Raw genomic sequence first — 18160 nt, 5'->3', positions numbered from 1 at the left:
TCGTCAGGTATGGCAACCAAAATCCAACGTCTGATAGACGTCATAGCGGTAACGTCCACACAACATCAAACTGTAACATCATTAGACGTTGATATTTGGTTGATTTTAGGTTAGACGTTGGACATTGATGTCGGCCTGACGTTGGGTTCTGATGTTAACCCGATTTTCTTTTCCAAACAAAATGCAACATCCCCACGACATTGGGGTACAACGTCAATCTGTATATGCTGGGACAATACAACACAACACAACACGATGTAATACAATACAATACAACACAAAAACAACACAACTCTCTCTTCAGGCGTCGCTCTGCTTCAACAGGACTTTGTCCCTTGTCACATAAAAGACACTTTTCTGAATTGTAAAAAAAACAATAACAATCATGTCAAAATGGCAGAAAAAGCCCAAAATGAACACATAGAGCAGGGATCTCCAACCTTATTTCATATAAAAGCTACTTATTAATACCTAAAAGTAGCAGAGAGCTACTCTTGTCACGGTCACCTAATGTTTTAAATATATCATATATGTATATATATATATATATATATATATATATATATATATATATTTATATTGTCGCCCTTTTTAGTACACATAAAATCAACACCAACCACATTGATTTTGTTAGCTCACGTTGCTAATTTTGTAGTGAACAATTTATCTGATTATGTTCACCTGTGTCTGGTTTAGTTTCTTGTCATCATGAAAAAAAAGCTTGCCCTTGCAATATAAAATAAAAAGGTAAAATTCTTGTCGGCGCAATAGCTAAGTGCGCTGACATATGGTGCAGTAGCACTTCAGGGCGTCCCGAGTTTGAATCCCGGCTCAAAGACATTTCCTGTCCCTACCCCCTCTCTCTCTTCCACTTTGCTTCCTGTCTGAAATACTGTCCTATCCACTTAATAAAGGCCAAAAAAAACCTCTCGTATTACATCTATCTGAGGTATTAGGCGTGGCTAACATATTTAACCACGCCCCTCCAGCTGTCAGTTTTGACAACAAACAGAAATGGTGAGGAGGAGGAGGAGTCTGTTAGGTTGTAAGAACTCTCCCCAATATCTTTTCCCCATCTTTCCGAATGAAACGCCTATTTTACTACATCCAATCAGCTCACAGTAGAAAAAACAAGCCACGCCCACTGTATTCTCATTTAATATTCTGCGTCTCTTGGAACTGCATCACAATACGTACTGTAGAGTTCAGTTAAGATTAGCTGCATTTAAAATCTACCAAGGTAAGCGTGTGATAATTAAACAAAAATTAGTTCCAGCCATGGCATCGCAGAAATAGAAACTGTTTGTACCCTAAAAAAAATGATTCAAAGATGATTCCTTGTATTCACTAAATGTTTTTAAGCTGAGTGGTTGTAAACAATTTATTTGGGCTGAATTTAAATAAAGTTGAACATTACTAAATGTAATTTGTTTGTTTAAATTCAACATATATAAATTGTTTGCAACACTTTTGCAGAACTCATTTTTTTCAGTGTAAAATAGACATTTTTGCTGGTCACCATCAGAAAAACTGCCTTTAACATGAAAAAAAACACATAGGACTTTTTGTATTAGGGCAGTGTAGTCTTGCGTTTGAGGAGCTGCACTGTTTAGGAAAGAGGACGAGTGATGTTGTCAGAGAACTTTGCGCCGATATGATATTTTCATCTTGGCGAGCTACTCTAAAATATGTTGAACAGTACTAATACAATTGTAGAGTATTAAACCTAATTGTAGCGTAATATACAACACCAACCCAGACAATATATCACTTTAAACTATCTAAATTGTTCATAAAAGTCACTTTTTTGTCAACTTTTCCAAACTAAAAGTTGCTGGAAGAAAGATCATGGTCACATAAATCAATTCAAAGCATAAATAAACGGGGAAAACTCAATAAAAACTGCTAATTTACGGATATATTTAATAGTAGCTAGGCTACTATTAGCCTACTACTATGTTGGAGACCACTGACATATAGGATCTATCTGTAAACACTGAAGGATGCTGGTTTGTACAGAGAGAAATGCTTGTCTTTTATCTAAATATAACTTTCATTTAGTCTGTAATCATTTTAACTGTTTCTTCTCCTCCTCCCAAACCTTCTGAGTCCACTTACACTTCATCATTCAATCCCTCAAAGTCCCATCGGTTAGTTCTCCTCACGTTTCACTTACTATTAGTTTACAGATATAAACCGTGTTTTCTCATAGATGTTAAAGGCAAACAGATATGCGTATATAATATGTTGATCCTCTGCACTGTATAATAATAAAGTCACGTAGAGCAGGCGAAAAATAAAAAAACAAGAGAAAATAAAGAATATTCAGGAGAGAGAGTTTAACCACACTAAATGAGAAGATGGGAAGGTCTTTGAAAGCTTGCTTTGTCCTCTTTTTGTGCGAGTCGGTGCTCAGACACAGCCGGTTTCAAAGAGTTTGAGCAGCTCTTTGCAGTCCGGGTCGATGAGGTCTGCTGGTTTTTCACCGTTTTCATTTTCTGCTTCCACACTGGCACCCAGAGACAGCAGATATCTGGAGGAGAAAATCAGGGTTTGCATTTTAAGACAGCAAACTGTTGCAATCTGAAAATTTATAATATATATTGTGGCTATCATTACAGAAATGGCACCCAAACAGGGACTTGAACCCTGGAACCTCAGATTAAGAAATGCTGGCTTCATGTTCTTCCAACACAAATCGATTAAGTGAACTTAATCGTTTTTACAAATTTAAGTTGGATGAAGTTCCCCCTAAAAACTTAAGAATTGTGTTTGTTCAACTCAAATTAAATAAGTCGTTTGAACAAGCAGCAAAAGTCATTTTTTAATAAATAATGTGAAGTAAATGTCATTTTTTCAGACACTTTATTGATGTAAAAAGCAATTTCTTAATAATATTAAGGTTTTTTCTTACAATTTTTAGAATTTGGTAGGTTTTCAGCAAAAATGATATGACAAAAATTCATGACTATAAATAATTTTATGTTACTTTACCTTATTTTAATAAGTAAATCAGGTTCCAACTACATTTTTTTTAAAGATTTATTTTTCGCCTTTTTGCTTTTACTAAATAGGACAGTAAGCGAAGTGGGAGAGAGAGAGAGAGAGAGAGAGAGGGGGTAGAGTTGGGAAATGTCCTCGAGCCAGGATTCAAACTCGGGACGCCCTGAAGTGCTACAGCACCATATGTCGGCACGATAACCACTAGGCTATTGTGCCGACCCAACTACATTTTTTAAGCTATGCAAAGTTTAACAATATTTTTAGTTATTAAGGCTACAAGGTAAATTAAGGCAACAATAATTTGTTTGCAGTGTAGACTACAAAATGTTGTGTGGGTATGCTTTTGGCAATAGGCAAAAATACATAGTGTGGGTCAAAATTATCAACATATTTTATTTTATGCCAAAAATCATTGGAATATTAAGTAAAGATCATGTCTGGTGAATATATTTAGGAAAGTTTTTTTTTTTAGCCTAGAATTTATTTGTTCAACTTTAAATGGCAATTTTCTTTTAAATGGCAATTTTGATTTCCCCCCCACATTTTTGGTTTCCCAGAGAACCTTTTTGTAATCAGTTCGTAAAAGAAACATGTTTTCTTATTGTGATTAAAATTTAAAGAACTTTTTTCCCACTATAAAGAACGATTTGTGGAGTTTCCGCTAAACTTTTAAAGGTTCTTCTTGAAATTACAATATGGAACATTATTTTTAAGATTCAGACACATTGAAAGGACTAAATTTCATCTTTATAATGCAATTCTACCTCTACTGTCCTGGAAATACGTGTACAGCTGCAGTGCTTATTGGTTATTTGATTATGTTCACCTGTGTCTTGTTTAGTTTCTTGTCAGCTCATGCTGCAGTCACACTAGAGTTTAAGCATGCGAAATTACAGCGCTGCAAAAACGGCCGGGATCAAACAAGACAATTAGACATTAAAAAAGTGAGCGATCGGTCCATATTTGACTTTTTTTGTGGCCACACTTTGTTTGATGGTCCGTTTGTTGAATTTAAGTTACTTTAAATCTACATGCCAACTAATTCTCATCCTTAGATTATAAGTAGACTGTTAGGGTTGGGGTTAGTGTAAGTTGACATGTACTTCTAATGTTTTTCATACTCACTTAAATGTCTATTGAAGGAGCAGTATCAGCAGATATTAAGCAGACAGTCTACTAATACTCAAATGGACCTTCAAAATAAAGTGTTACCTTTTTGTACTGAGAGGTCATGTTTTAATCTTTAGTATATGCTCTTAGGTTTTTCAGTTCCTTGTCCATTTTTCAAGCATTGATTTTGCTTATGCTTAGCTGTTATGTTTTCTTTTTCATTTCGTTTATTTATTTATTTATTTATTTATTTATTTATTTATTTATTTATTTATTTGTTTACTTGTTTGTTATTTATAAATATACATAGATAATTGACAAAAGGTAAATAGTTTGATCCACTTTTCCCAATTTTCTTATTTTGCCTGCTCCACTGTAACAGTATTTATTTATAAGTTTTATTTTTTACAAGATGGGATTCCTGTACAGCAGTGGTTTCCAACCTTTTTTGTTGTCTGAGACCCCCTATTCTCCTAGAAAATATTGTAAGCCCCCCTCTCCACATTTAATGATATCATCGCTCCTATAAGTTTGCAGTAGGTATGACAAAAAATGTTGTTTTCAAACAAACGGTGTGTTTATTACTATAACTAGATATGCTTATCCACAAATAATAGCCTAATGTGAAATATAAAAGCAATCCTTTGGGACTCCTTGCTTCGAGAAAATTGAATAAAACAGTTGAGGTAATAATCTTGGTATTTCCAGCATATTGTGTTTCCAGTATTGCCAGTGCTGCAACACGAAATGTTTGGAGCTTCTTCACCTGGGCCCAGTATGCTTGGGTCATTACTTTTAGCTGAATCAGTGAGAATTTTTGTGGAGGACGAATTACAAATTTGTCCATTTTTTGGTCAGCCAGGGGATGAAATGAACTAAGGCAACATGATCATCCCCTCTACTTGTCCACTGCTAACATTTTTTTTAAATATGACGCGACCCCCCACAGCACTCGCTAAGGCCCCCTTGTGGGCCAAGACCCCCCTGTTGGAAACTGCTACTGTACAGTATATTAATTTATACAATGGTGAATAGCAATATGTTCTGTAGTACTTAACATTTAGGTACGCTTTTAACTTTAGCATGCCAATCGATATATCAAAATAAGTGGACTAACATGACATTATTACACAGAGAACTTTTTAAAAGATAAAATTAACTCCTTTTAAGTGCACCTTTAATTTCATTTATTATTATATTATCTGCAAGTATTGCTTTTTAAAATATATTTATATCATATGATACAAAACAAGAGCATAATGTATGCTAAACTGTACTGTAAACTCATGTTTCACTGCAAAGATTACTTCTTACTTGGAGTTTTTGTCTTGTTTCTAGTCCAAATGTTTAAAGATTCTTAAATCAAGAAGCATTTTCAGAAATAATGAGTCAAAATTAAGTGTGTTTAAAAATAATCTGCCAATTGGCGAAGCAAAATAATCTTATTTCAAAGTTAAAAAAAAAAAGATTATGTTGCTTACCTAATTTTCTGATTATTTTTGGCTTTTTTTTTTTTTTTTTTAAACATTCTCTTTATTGTATTTTTACATCAGTACAAATGATAACTTTTACATATGTGTACTTTTTTCTTTTTAGACACAAAATTGTAACATCACGTTACTATTATATAAGAGAAAAAAAACAGGAGAAATGGGGGGGGGGGGAAGGGGCAAAGAAAACAGAAAAAAGAAGAGAAAGAAAAAAATATATAAATGAATAAAAGAACTAAATAAGGGGGGCATATTTGAAGTGCATTTACTAGGGTTCAATCACTGCTCTCTTGTTAAAGTATTCAATAAATGGATTCCATATTACATGGAATTTTTTAGGGAAAGCCTTAGCTTCTCAAGTTGCAGACAGGACATGACATCCTTTATTAGTGTGGATAATAACAAGGAGGATCTTTTCGTTTCCAGTTTAGTAGAATCAATCTACGCGCCAAAAGGGTTATAAATCTAATCACTGTACGTTGATTATTAGATAAATCTGCATCATCACTGACAACAAATATAGCTAAAATAGGCCCAGGAGAAATTTGTTTTCCCACCACTTCGGATATTAATTCAAAAACTGAAATCCAATAGTTAACCATTTTAGAACAACTCCAAAACATATGACCAAGCGAAGCTGGGGTTTGATTGCATCTATCACACAGTGGGTCTACGGCAGGGAACATCCTAGAGAGCTTTAATTTAATTTTTGGCTTTTTTAAAGGAAAAACTCACTTAATTATGACCCGTTATTTCTGAAGACGAGACCCTTTTATTGCTTGTCTAGAAAATAAGACATATAAACGTTGATTTCAATAGTTTATTAATCATTTACTAACTCATTCTGAATGATCCTAAAAACCCTCAACTACTTTAAATACAACTGGTTTGTAAATAATGCGATACTTAATTTAGTAATGAAAAATAAATCATTAACAAAGTATGAAAAAACAATTATTAAGCACATTATAAATATGGTTGTAAGTCAAGAATACAGCATTTGTAGCTGCAGTTATAAACTGCTTACTAATGTTTATTAATGTAGAGTTAATGCTTAACAGATAATGAATTAACTATTTGCTAATGCTTAATAAATGATTCATAGTGTGTAGTTATTTTAAAGTGTTACCGAAAATGCTTCTTGATTTAAGTATTTTTTAGACATTTGGACTGTAAACAAGACAAAAACTCCAAAGAGGAATGCATTTTTTAGAAGTATTAACATGCACTTACTTTGCAATCTCTGGGTATCCATCGCTGCAGGCCATATGCAGTGGTGTCCAGCCGTTTTCGTCTCTCTGATGAACATCGGCGCCGTATTTTATCAGGAGTTTCACACACTCCAGGCTTCCCGAGAGCACGGCTTCATGCAGCGCTGCCATTCCTATGAAAAAAACCCCCAGCATTTATTAGGGTGGGCTGCTTAGTTTCTCTTTCCAAACAGCAGCAAGACTAAACATTGCAGAAAATATATAGTATAGATAAAAATATAGGCATTGACTGTTTAATATGTGTATTTACAAAGGGTTACAAAGGGTTAGTTCACCTCAAAAAGAAACTGTGAGTAATTTATTCATTCACACCCTGCTGAAAAATCCAGCTTAAACCAGCCTAGGCTGGTTGGCTGGTTTTAGCTGGTTGACCAGCCTGGTTTTAGAGGGGTTTTGGCCACTTTCAGGCTGGTTTCCAGCCATTTCCAGCCTGGTCTTAGCTGGTCAGGCTGGAAAATGACCAGCTAAATCCAGCTAAAACCAGCTTGGCCTGGTGAGCCAACCAGCCTAGGCTGGTTTAAGCTGTTTTTTTCAGTAGGGCAGGTAGATTTGGGTAGATTTGGGCAACAATAAAGTAGATTTGGGCTGAATCTGTGGTTCTTAGTGATTCATTTAATGGCAGTCAATGGTTATAGGTTTTTTTAGAATAAAAATAAACACACAAACGAGTCCAACTCAATAGCTGTGGCTCCTGATGACATACTGAGGACCTGTGAAGCAATACGATCGCTCAGAATACGAAATTGAACATTATTTACATTATTATAAGCTTTAATTTACAGCCTGGTCAATGTAGTCCAATTGTAGTCCCTTCGATTTGATGACGATCCAGCAACAAACTGCATCACCTGACCTCCCGTCCAATAACATGCCCATGCGCATTTGCAATTAAAGCGATAGGACTACAATCGGACTGCATTCATTCATTGATCAGCCTGAGCATCAAAGCTAATAATTTTGGAAATAAGTTCAATTTCTTACACAGATCGATTGTTTTTGCTTCACAAGACCTCAGTGTGTCATCAGGAGCCACGGCTATTGATTTGGACTCATTTGTGTGTGTTTATTTTTAATCTGAAAAAAAAAAAACCCTGTCACCATTCACTGCTATTAAATGAATTGGCATCCATTTGAGTGGATGATTCTCTGCTACTAAATGAAAATGCGAAATAATCCCAAAAACTTAAAACTTAAAACAAAAACTCTTTTAATTTTGTCCTTTCTAAGAAACTGAAGACACTAACCTGAATGTTTCCACCATTGCTTTATAGGCAGTCGTTTATAGAGGATGCTGTATACCAGGGATGGGCAAACTCGATCCTGGAGGGCCGGTGTCCCTGCATAGTTTTGCTCCAACCCTAATCAAACACACCTGCTTGTAGCTTTCTAGTGATCTTGAAGACACTAATTAGGGTGTTCAGGTGTGTTTGATTAGTGTTGGAGCAAAACTCTGCAGGGACACCGGCCCTCGAGGATTGAGTTTGCCCATGCCTGCTTTATACCAATTGCTTAAACATCACATTACTTAAACTGTAATAAAACTACAAATAAAAATACAAACGAAAAATAAATCACTAATGAACAACAACAATAAGTCAAATGTTTAAACATGGTCAAAAGTGTCTGGTTTACATATGCTAAAATGATAAAAAATAACTATATTTTGCATGGCGGTTGCATTTTCAGGCCTTCAGTGTGCAAAATACATGTAAAGTTACCTATTTTTTGGATGAAAATGACATTGTTAACCGTAAACAGCGATCGTTTCTTTGGTAAACATTTAATGTTTTGCACATATTCATGACTTTTTTCATTACTTTATTAGCTTTTGAATAGACATCCTACTGAAAAAAACAGCTTAAACCAGCCTAGGCTGGTTGGCTGGTTTTAGCTGGTTGACCAGCCTGATTTTAGAGGTGTTTTGGCCATTTCCAGGCTGGTTTCCAGCCATTTCCAGCCTGGTCTTAGCTGGTCAGGCTGGAAAATGACCAGCTAAAACCAGCTTGACCACCTAGCCAGGTTGGGAGCCCAGCCAAATCCAGCTATGTCCAGCTTAAACCAGGCTGGTTAAGCTGGTTTTAGCTGGATTTAGCTGGTCATTTTCCAGCCTGACCAGCTAAGACCAGGCTGGAAATGGCTGGAAACCAGCCTGGAAATGGCCAAAACCCTTCTAAAACCAGGCTGGTCAACCAGCTAAAACCAGCCAACCAGCCTAGGATGGTTTAAGCTGGATTTTTCAGCAGGGCAACAATACTGGAGAAAGATATCTGAAAAATAAAGATGTATATCTAAAAACGACAATGAACAAATTTTTATTTTATTATTTTTGTTTCAATTTTGATAGATTATGCAAATTGATTTGCTAATTACTGGTTATATATATGAAACCAACTTTTGAACATACATGATTTATTTTCATTTAGAAAAGTTTAGCAAATTTCCTATATACTGATTATATTATCATTCATCATAATTGTTGTGCCACTCTTCAAAACTTCAATAATCATATATCCCAAATTTGAATGTGTGTATATATATATATATATATATTATTTCATGTACGTTCAACAACGAAAAAGGCAAGCTTGACCATAACTACTTAAGCTACACTGCAAAAATTGCTTTCTTACTCACAGTTTTTGGCTTGTTTCTAGTCCAAATATCTAAAAGTCCAAATATCCAAGCATTTTTAAGACATGCAAAACATATAGTCTTGTTTTAAGAAAAAAAGTCAAAATTAGGAGAGTTTTTTCCATAAAACAACTAGAATAATCTGCCAATAAGGTAAGTAAAACAATCATGTCAAAAGGAAAAACAAGATTATTTTGTTCACCCCATTGTCAGATAATTTTGCTTGATTTAAGAAAAAAATTTTGGCTTATAATTTCTTAAAACAAGACTTTTTTTGCTTTTCTAGAAATGACTTCCTAATTTAAGAATTGTTTGGACAAGAAACAAGAGATAGCTGTATAACATTACTATAACGTTATTGTATGACAGAATTAAACAGAATTTGATATTTATTAACCCAAGACTGCCCATGTGTAGTGTTTACTAGAGTTTACTCAGAGTAACAGAGTAAAAGTGGAGCAGATAGAGCTGGTGTTTTTGAACCCCAATGGGTTTATGTCTTCCTTCAAACAAGATGTTTTAGAAATTGATGGAACCCATTAACCCATACCTGCCAACAGTTGTCTCTAATATTCCGGGAGACCAGAGGGGGGGGGTGGGGTGTTGATGGAGGTAGAGGTGTAAATGTACAATGGATCTGGATTTCAGGCAGCCGCGACAGACTTTACCAAATTGCTGATGGCGTGGTTGGGGGGGATTATGGGAGTTTTCCGGGAGAAATGACAAAATGGGAGGGTGGCGGAACATATTCTAAATTATGGGAAAAAACGGGAGTGTTGGCAGGTATGCATTAACCATTGAATCAAAATAAGAAAAGCATTTTTTTCTGCAGTGTAACCCTTGACCCTAACCCGATTTCACCAAGTAGGACACATTCCTGAATCAACATCTATGATGATCATTCCAATCAGAATTAAGGGATACGTTTACCATTTATGTTAAGTTTAGGCTTAGGGTCAGGTTTATGCCATACCTGCCAAACCATCCCATTTTTCTCTGGAGTCTCCCATATTTCAGACCCATTCCCCACCACCCTCCCATTTTGTTATTTCTCCTGGAAAACTACCGTAATTTCACCCCACCCCCGGTCCTCAGCTTTTTGGTACAGTCTGTAACACCCCCGCCAACTTTGGTATAGTGTCCACCCGAAACCAGGTTCATAGTACAGCTACTAACACCACAGTACAGTTACAAACCTGGTTATTAACTTTGTTAGACAAACACACACCGTCGCCACAACTCCTCCAACAGAGATAAGGTTTGGTATATGCACTTCTACATGATTGTTATCCAACTATTATTCCCCTCTCATTTTGGGATCAATGGACAGTTATGGTTGGCTTTATGGGTAGGGAATAGGTATGGATTACATCTACAACAAAAATGATGTTCCAGGGTCAACATAGATGTTAATCCAGGATCGCATCGTACTTGGCAAAATCATGACGTGGAACCATTGAACCCAACTGGGTCTACTAGAACTGAAGATGTTACCCATATGCTATTTTCAAAAACCAAACAATAACCTTACCAGAGTGGAAGATGGTGTCCAGACGTACTTTCCTGGCCCTCATAAACCTCCCGATCTGCTCCAGCTCACCGTGCCGGACTAAATCCTGGAAAACCACATCGTTTGTGAAGCGTACGGCCCGGGCGGGTTTTAGGGTCACAGTAGGAGTAATCTGTACTCCAGTCCGGGGTGAGCTGCTCGGGCGGGATGCTTTGCTACAGACGGAGGTGTATGTGGGCTTGTAGGCAGGAGTGTAAGCAGGCGGTGTGTAGTATTTTCCTGTGTGCAGTGTAGTAGGGCTGTACTTTGAGGAACTGTAGTAACTAGGCGAGTACGAGCTGCTGGAGTAGTGTGACGGTGTGTATTGTGTGCTGGTGGTGTAATGCGAGCGTGTGTACTGCGACACCGGGTACTGGTAGCTGTACTTCATTCCTGCAGACGCCACGGCTTTGCCTCCCCCTTTCAAGAGGAGGACGAAAAAAAGCAAGAGAAAGAAATTACAATCCTTTTTGGGGGGCTTTTGAGATCTTGAACTTTCACTTCAGACTCACAATGTCTTGAAAATGTTTCAGAATCACAATCCGCGTCTGAAATAATCACTTTTCCAAGAGGGGATGTGAATGATTTTGTCCTGTCATGGAGTTGATTTGCTTGTATGCTCTTCTGGCTGTAGGTCTTAAAGCAGGTCCCCTATATACACTCTGTAGGGTTATTTTTGGGATGTCAGCCCCCTGTATCGAGTAACTGCGGTGTAACTCCTCCTGCTGTACTTTAACATGCACGTCAAACTTGGACTCCACCTTCCTGTAAACATCTATGAATGTCCTCTTGCTGGGTCTCTTTTGAAAAAAAACACAGTGTTTACCACACAAATGAGCCAATGGTGATGGTGTGCTTGAACACATGAGCAGCAGCTGGTGGGAACAAGCGTTTTATGACTAGAGCTTCACTAGAGACGTGTGGCCTTTTTATAATATTTCAGTGTGCTTTGAATCATGTTGATCAGCAGGTTTTGCATGTCCACACAGCTGAGACTTGGTTCTTGAGCATTGCATCAAAACACTTGGAATATATAAGACAGGTTTTGATTGTTTTTGTTGAACTGGCCATTACAATACAATACCTATGAAACAAATGAACACTCAAAAATGTTGGGTTAAATATTAAAGTTGACTTTACTTTGATAACCGAGTAAATCTGTTGCTTTTAAAGCGATTAGTTGACTTTCCTTTATAAAAGTGAGTAAACCTGTTCCTTTAAAAGTGGTTAGTTGAATTTACTTTATAAAAGTTTGTAAACCTGTTCTTTTAAAAGTGATTAGTTGATTTTACTATATAAAGTGAGTAAACCTGTTGCTTTTAAAGTGATTAGTTGACTTTACTTTATAAAAGTGAGTAAATCTGTTCCTTTTAAAGCGATTAGTTGATTTTACTATATAAAGTGAGTAAAACGGTTGCTTTTAAAGAAATTAGTTGACTTTACTTTTTAAAAGTGAGTAAATCTGTTGTTTTTAAAGCGATTAGTTGACTTTACTTTTTAAAAGTGAGTAAGTCTGTTGCTTTTAAAGCGATTAGTTGATTTTACTTTATAAAAGTGAGTAAATCTGTTGCTTTTAAAGCGATTAGTTGACTTTACTTTATAAAAGTGAGTAAATCTGTTGCTTTTAAAGCGATTAGTTGACTTTACTTTATAAAAGTGAGTAAATCTGTTGCTTTTAAAGCGATTAGTTGAATTTAATTTATAAAAGTGAGTAAACCTGCTGCTTTTAAAGCGATTAGTTGACTTTACTTTATAAAAGTGAGTAAACCTGTTGCTTTTAAAGCGATTAGTTGACTTTACTTTATAAAGGTGAGTAAATCTGTTGCTTTTAAAGCGATTAGTTGACTTTACTTTATAAAGGTGAGTAAACCTGTTGCTTTTAAAGCGATTAGTTGACTTTACTTTATAAAAGTGAGTAAACCTGTTGCTTTTAAAGCGATTAGTTGACTTTACTTTATAAAAGTGAGTAAACCTGTTGCTTTTAAAGCGATTAGTTGACTTTACTTTATAAAGGTGAGTAAACCTGTTGCTTTTAAATCGATTAGTTGACTTTACTTTATTAGAGTGAGTAAACCTGTTGTTTTTAAAGCGATTAGTTGACTTTACTTTATAAAGTGAGTAAAACGGTTGTTTTTAAAGCGATTAGTTGACTTTACTTTGTAAAAGTGAGCAAATCTGTTTCTTTAAAAGCGATTGGTTGATTTTACTTCATAAAAGTGAGTAAACCTGTAGCTTTTAAAGCGATTAGTTGACTTTACTTTATAAAAGTGAGTAAACCTGTTGCTTTTAAAGCAATTAGTTGACTTTATAAAGTGAGTTGTTTTTAAAGCGATTAGTTGACTTTACTTTATAAAAGTGAGTGAACCTGTTGCTTTTTATGCGATTAGTTGATTTTACTATATAAACTGAGTAAACCAGTTGCTTTTAAAGCGATTAGTTGACTTTATAAAGGTGAGTAAACCTGTTGCTTTTAAAGCGATTAGTTGACTTTACTTTATAAAAGTGAGTAAACCTGTTGCTTTTAAAGCAATTAGTTGATTTTACTCTATAAAAGTGAGTAAATCTGTTGTTTTTAAAGCGATTAGTTGACTTTATAAAGTGAGTTGTTTTTAAAGCGATTAGTTGACTTTACTTTATAAAAGTGAGTGAACCTGTTGCTTTTTATGCGATTAGTTGATTTTACTATATAAACTGAGTAAACCTGTTGCTTTTAAAGCGATTAGTTGACTTTATAAAGGTGAGTAAACCTGTTGCTTTTAAAGCGATTAGTTGACTTTACTATATAAAGTGAGTAAACCTGCTGCTTTTAAAGCGATTAGTTGACTTTATAAAGGTGAGTAAACCTGTTGCTTTTAAAGCGATTAGTTGACTTTACTATATAAAGTGAGTAAACCTGCTGCTTTTAAAGCGATTAGTTGACTTTACTATATAAAGTGAGTAAACCTGCTGCTTTTAAAGCGATTAGTTGACTTTAATTTATAAAAGTGAGTAAACCTGCTGCTTTTAAAGCGATTAGTTGACTTTACTTTATAAAAGTGAGTAAACCTGTTGCTTTTAAAGCGATTAGTTGACTTTACTTTATAAAGGTGAGTAAATCTGTTGCTTTTAAAGCGATTAGTTGACTTTACTTTATAAAGGTGAGTAAACCTGTTGCTTTTAAAGCGATTAGTTGACTTTACTTTATAAAAGTGAGTAAACCTGTTGCTTTTAAAGCGATTAGTTGACTTTACTTTATAAAAGTGAGTAAACCTGTTGCTTTTAAAGCGATTAGTTGACTTTACTTTATAAAGGTGAGTAAACCTGTTGCTTTTAAATCGATTAGTTGACTTTACTTTATTAGAGTGAGTAAACCTGTTGTTTTTAAAGCGATTAGTTGACTTTACTTTATAAAGTGAGTAAAACGGTTGTTTTTAAAGCGATTAGTTGACTTTACTTTGTAAAAGTGAGCAAATCTGTTTCTTTAAAAGCGATTGGTTGATTTTACTTCATAAAAGTGAGTAAACCTGTAGCTTTTAAAGCGATTAGTTGACTTTACTTTATAAAAGTGAGTAAACCTGTTGCTTTTAAAGCAATTAGTTGACTTTATAAAGTGAGTTGTTTTTAAAGCGATTAGTTGACTTTACTTTATAAAAGTGAGTGAACCTGTTGCTTTTTATGCGATTAGTTGATTTTACTATATAAACTGAGTAAACCAGTTGCTTTTAAAGCGATTAGTTGACTTTATAAAGGTGAGTAAACCTGTTGCTTTTAAAGCGATTAGTTGACTTTACTTTATAAAAGTGAGTAAACCTGTTGCTTTTAAAGCAATTAGTTGATTTTACTCTATAAAAGTGAGTAAATCTGTTGTTTTTAAAGCGATTAGTTGACTTTATAAAGTGAGTTGTTTTTAAAGCGATTAGTTGACTTTACTTTATAAAAGTGAGTGAACCTGTTGCTTTTTATGCGATTAGTTGATTTTACTATATAAACTGAGTAAACCTGTTGCTTTTAAAGCGATTAGTTGACTTTATAAAGGTGAGTAAACCTGTTGCTTTTAAAGCGATTAGTTGACTTTACTATATAAAGTGAGTAAACCTGCTGCTTTTAAAGCGATTAGTTGACTTTACTATATAAAGTGAGTAAACCTGCTGCTTTTAAAGCGATTAGTTGACTTTAATTTATAAAAGTGAGTAAACCTGCTGCTTTTAAAGCGATTAGTTGACTTTACTTTATAAAAGTGAGTAAACCTGTTGCTTTTAAAGCGATTAGTTGACTTTACTTTATAAAGGTGAGTAAATCTGTTGCTTTTAAAGCGATTAGTTGACTTTACTTTATAAAGGTGAGTAAACCTGTTGCTTTTAAAGCGATTAGTTGACTTTACTTTATAAAAGTGAGTAAACCTGTTGCTTTTAAAGCGATTAGTTGACTTTACTTTATAAAAGTGAGTAAACCTGTTGCTTTTAAAGCGATTAGTTGACTTTACTTTATAAAGGTGAGTAAACCTGTTGCTTTTAAATCGATTAGTTGACTTTACTTTATTAGAGTGAGTAAACCTGTTGTTTTTAAAGCGATTAGTTGACTTTACTTTATAAAGTGAGTAAAACGGTTGTTTTTAAAGCGATTAGTTGACTTTACTTTGTAAAAGTGAGCAAATCTGTTTCTTTAAAAGCGATTGGTTGATTTTACTTCATAAAAGTGAGTAAACCTGTAGCTTTTAAAGCGATTAGTTGACTTTACTTTATAAAAGTGAGTAAACCTGTTGCTTTTAAAGCAATTAGTTGATTTTACTCTATAAAAGTGAGTAAATCTGTTGTTTTTAAAGCAATTAGTTGACTTTATAAAGTGAGTTGTTTTTAAAGCGATTAGTTGACTTTACTTTATAAAAGTGAGTGAACCTGTTGCTTTTATGCGATTAGTTGATTTTACTATATAAACTGAGTAAACCAGTTGCTTTTAAAGCGATTAGTTGACTTTATAAAGGTGAGTAAACCTGTTGCTTTTAAAGCGATTAGTTGACTTTACTTTATAAAAGTGAGTAAACCTGTTGCTTTTAAAGCAATTAGTTGATTTTACTCTATAAAAGTGAGTAAATCTGTTGTTTTTAAAGCGATTAGTTGACTTTATAAAGTGAGTTGTTTTTAAAGCGATTAGTTGACTTTACTTTATAAAAGTGAGTGAACCTGTTGCTTTTTATGCGATTAGTTGATTTTACTATATAAACTGAGTAAACCTGTTGCTTTTAAAGCGATTAGTTGACTTTATAAAGGTGAGTAAACCTGTTGCTTTTAAAGCGATTAGTTGACTTTACTATATAAAGTGAGTAAACCTGCTGCTTTTAAAGCGATTAGTTGACTTTACTATATAAAGTGAGTAAACCTGCTGCTTTTAAAGCGATTAGTTGACTTTACTTTATAAAAGTGAGTAAACCTGCTGCTTTTAAAGCAATTAGTTGACTTTACTTTATAAAAGTGAGTAAATCTGTTGCTTTTAAAGCGATTAGTTGACTTTACTTTATAAAAGTGAGTAAATCTGTTGCTTTTAAAGCGATTAGTTGACTTTACTTTATAAAAGTGAGTAAATCTGTTGCTTTTAAAGCGATTAGTTGACTTTACTTTATAAAAGTGACTAAATCTGTTGCTTTTAAAGCGATTAGTTGACTTTACTTTATAAAAGTGAGTAAATCTGTTGCTTTTAAAGCGATTAGTTGACTTTACTTTGTAAAAGTGAGTAAATCTGTTGCTTTTAAAGCGATTAGCTGACTTTTTACTTTTACAACAAAAAAACAACGGTTTAGTGCAAGGAATCTGTGTGTGTGTGTGTGCGTGCGCGCAGAACTGTGTAAAAAAGCGTGCAAAAATAACATCCAATAAATTATATTTGCTTGTCAAAACCTAAAATGGCAGTCTTAATAATTTCACAAGTATTCATGAGGCGTTTGAAGAAAAACCCAAACTGTGGTGTGAAAAGAAAAGCCCACATCAGCTCAAGACTTTATTGAGATGTAATGAAGCATCTAAAGACTGAGCTGGTGCTGTCTAGCGTTAGGTCACACACTGTAAATCAGGCCTGCTAAATTTAACAGCGCCCGCAGTATTGAACCAACTAGGTCATATGGTGCAGCCTCACAAAAAATAGCTCTTTTCAATTTCACTTGGATCTATGGATTCTATTTCCATACATCATGACGGGACATATAAATCCCAGACAAGCTGCTTTAGCCACCCAGATAATTACGTAATTACCCTGGTGGAATAAGTTTATAAGAGCCTTTTTTATTGTTAATAGAGAAGGAAGTCTTGTGTAATGTAATGAAATGAACATACAACAAAGATAAAGTAAGCAGCAGGATTTACTGTGCAACAGCTTAACTTTATAATAGCACTATTTAGTTTACATATGCATAGCATGAATGTAATCTGGACATCCTATTTTCGCCATATTGTCATCCTGGTACTTATACGACAAAAGTCTTGTCATCAATCTAAGTTGTAAGAGCAACAAATAATAACTTGACGTCTAGTTGATCATTTGGAAAAGGGGCAGAAGGTGGATTCAGATGGATCATCTGTTGATCTGCATCCCAATCATCACAAATACTGCAGAAGACCTACTGGAACCAGTATGGACCCAAGATTCTCATAGAAATCAGTCAAGTTTGGTGAAGGAAAAATCATGGTTTGGGGTTACATTCAGTATGGGGGCGTGCGAGAGATCTGCAGAGTGGATGATCAACATCAACAGCCTGAGGTATCAAGACATTTGTGCTGCCCATTACATTACAAACCACAGGAGAGGGCAAATTCTCCAGCAGGATAGCGCTCCTTCTCATACTTCAGCCTCCACATCAAAGCTCCTGAAAGCAAAGAAGGTCAAGGTGCTACAGGATTGGCCAAGTATGGGAAACACTCACACATACGGCCAATTTAGTTAATTCACTTCCTCTATAGTGCATGTGTTTCTTGTTGGGGAAACCCGAGCACCCGGAAGAAACCTATGCCAACATGGGGAGAACATGCAAACTCCACATAGAAATGCCAACTGGCCCAGCCTGGACTTGAACCAGTGATCTTCTTGCTGTGAGGCGACAGTGCTAACCACTGAGCCACCATGTTGCTCAAACAGCATCA

At 35.0% G+C, this 18160-nt stretch overlaps 1 protein-coding gene across 1 annotated transcript; it reads right to left on the bottom strand.

The window, feature by feature from the left end:
- Window positions 1-793: 793 nt before the first annotated feature.
- On the bottom strand, window positions 794-11692 carry ppp1r27a (protein phosphatase 1, regulatory subunit 27a). Its single transcript, XM_056454341.1, has 3 exons — window positions 11037-11692; window positions 6837-6987; window positions 794-2533 (listed from the first exon to the last, which is right to left on the bottom strand). The coding sequence occupies exons 1-3, from the start codon at window positions 11443-11445 to the stop codon at window positions 2413-2415; spliced, it is 681 nt and encodes a 226-aa protein (XP_056310316.1). The 5' UTR covers window positions 11446-11692; the 3' UTR covers window positions 794-2412.
- Between the last annotated feature and the right edge of the window lie 6468 nt (window positions 11693-18160).

The sequence above is a fragment of the Danio aesculapii genome, chromosome 3, assembly GCF_903798145.1.
Source record: "Danio aesculapii chromosome 3, fDanAes4.1, whole genome shotgun sequence".
Taxonomy (NCBI): Eukaryota; Metazoa; Chordata; class Actinopteri; order Cypriniformes; family Danionidae; genus Danio; species Danio aesculapii.
This window is presented reverse-complemented; position numbering and strand designations above follow the sequence as displayed.

Coding starts and splice junctions, on each gene's coding strand:
- ppp1r27a (XM_056454341.1), bottom strand. CDS start 11,445: ATGAAGTACAGCTACCAGTACCCGGTGTCGCAGTACACACGCTCGCAT. Junction 6,988..11,036: donor GGACACCATCTTCCACTCTG/GTAAGGTTATTG, acceptor TTTTTTTCATAG/GAATGGCAGCGCTGCATGAA. Junction 2,534..6,836: donor GGATACCCAGAGATTGCAAA/GTAAGTGCATGT, acceptor TTTCTCCTCCAG/ATATCTGCTGTCTCTGGGTG.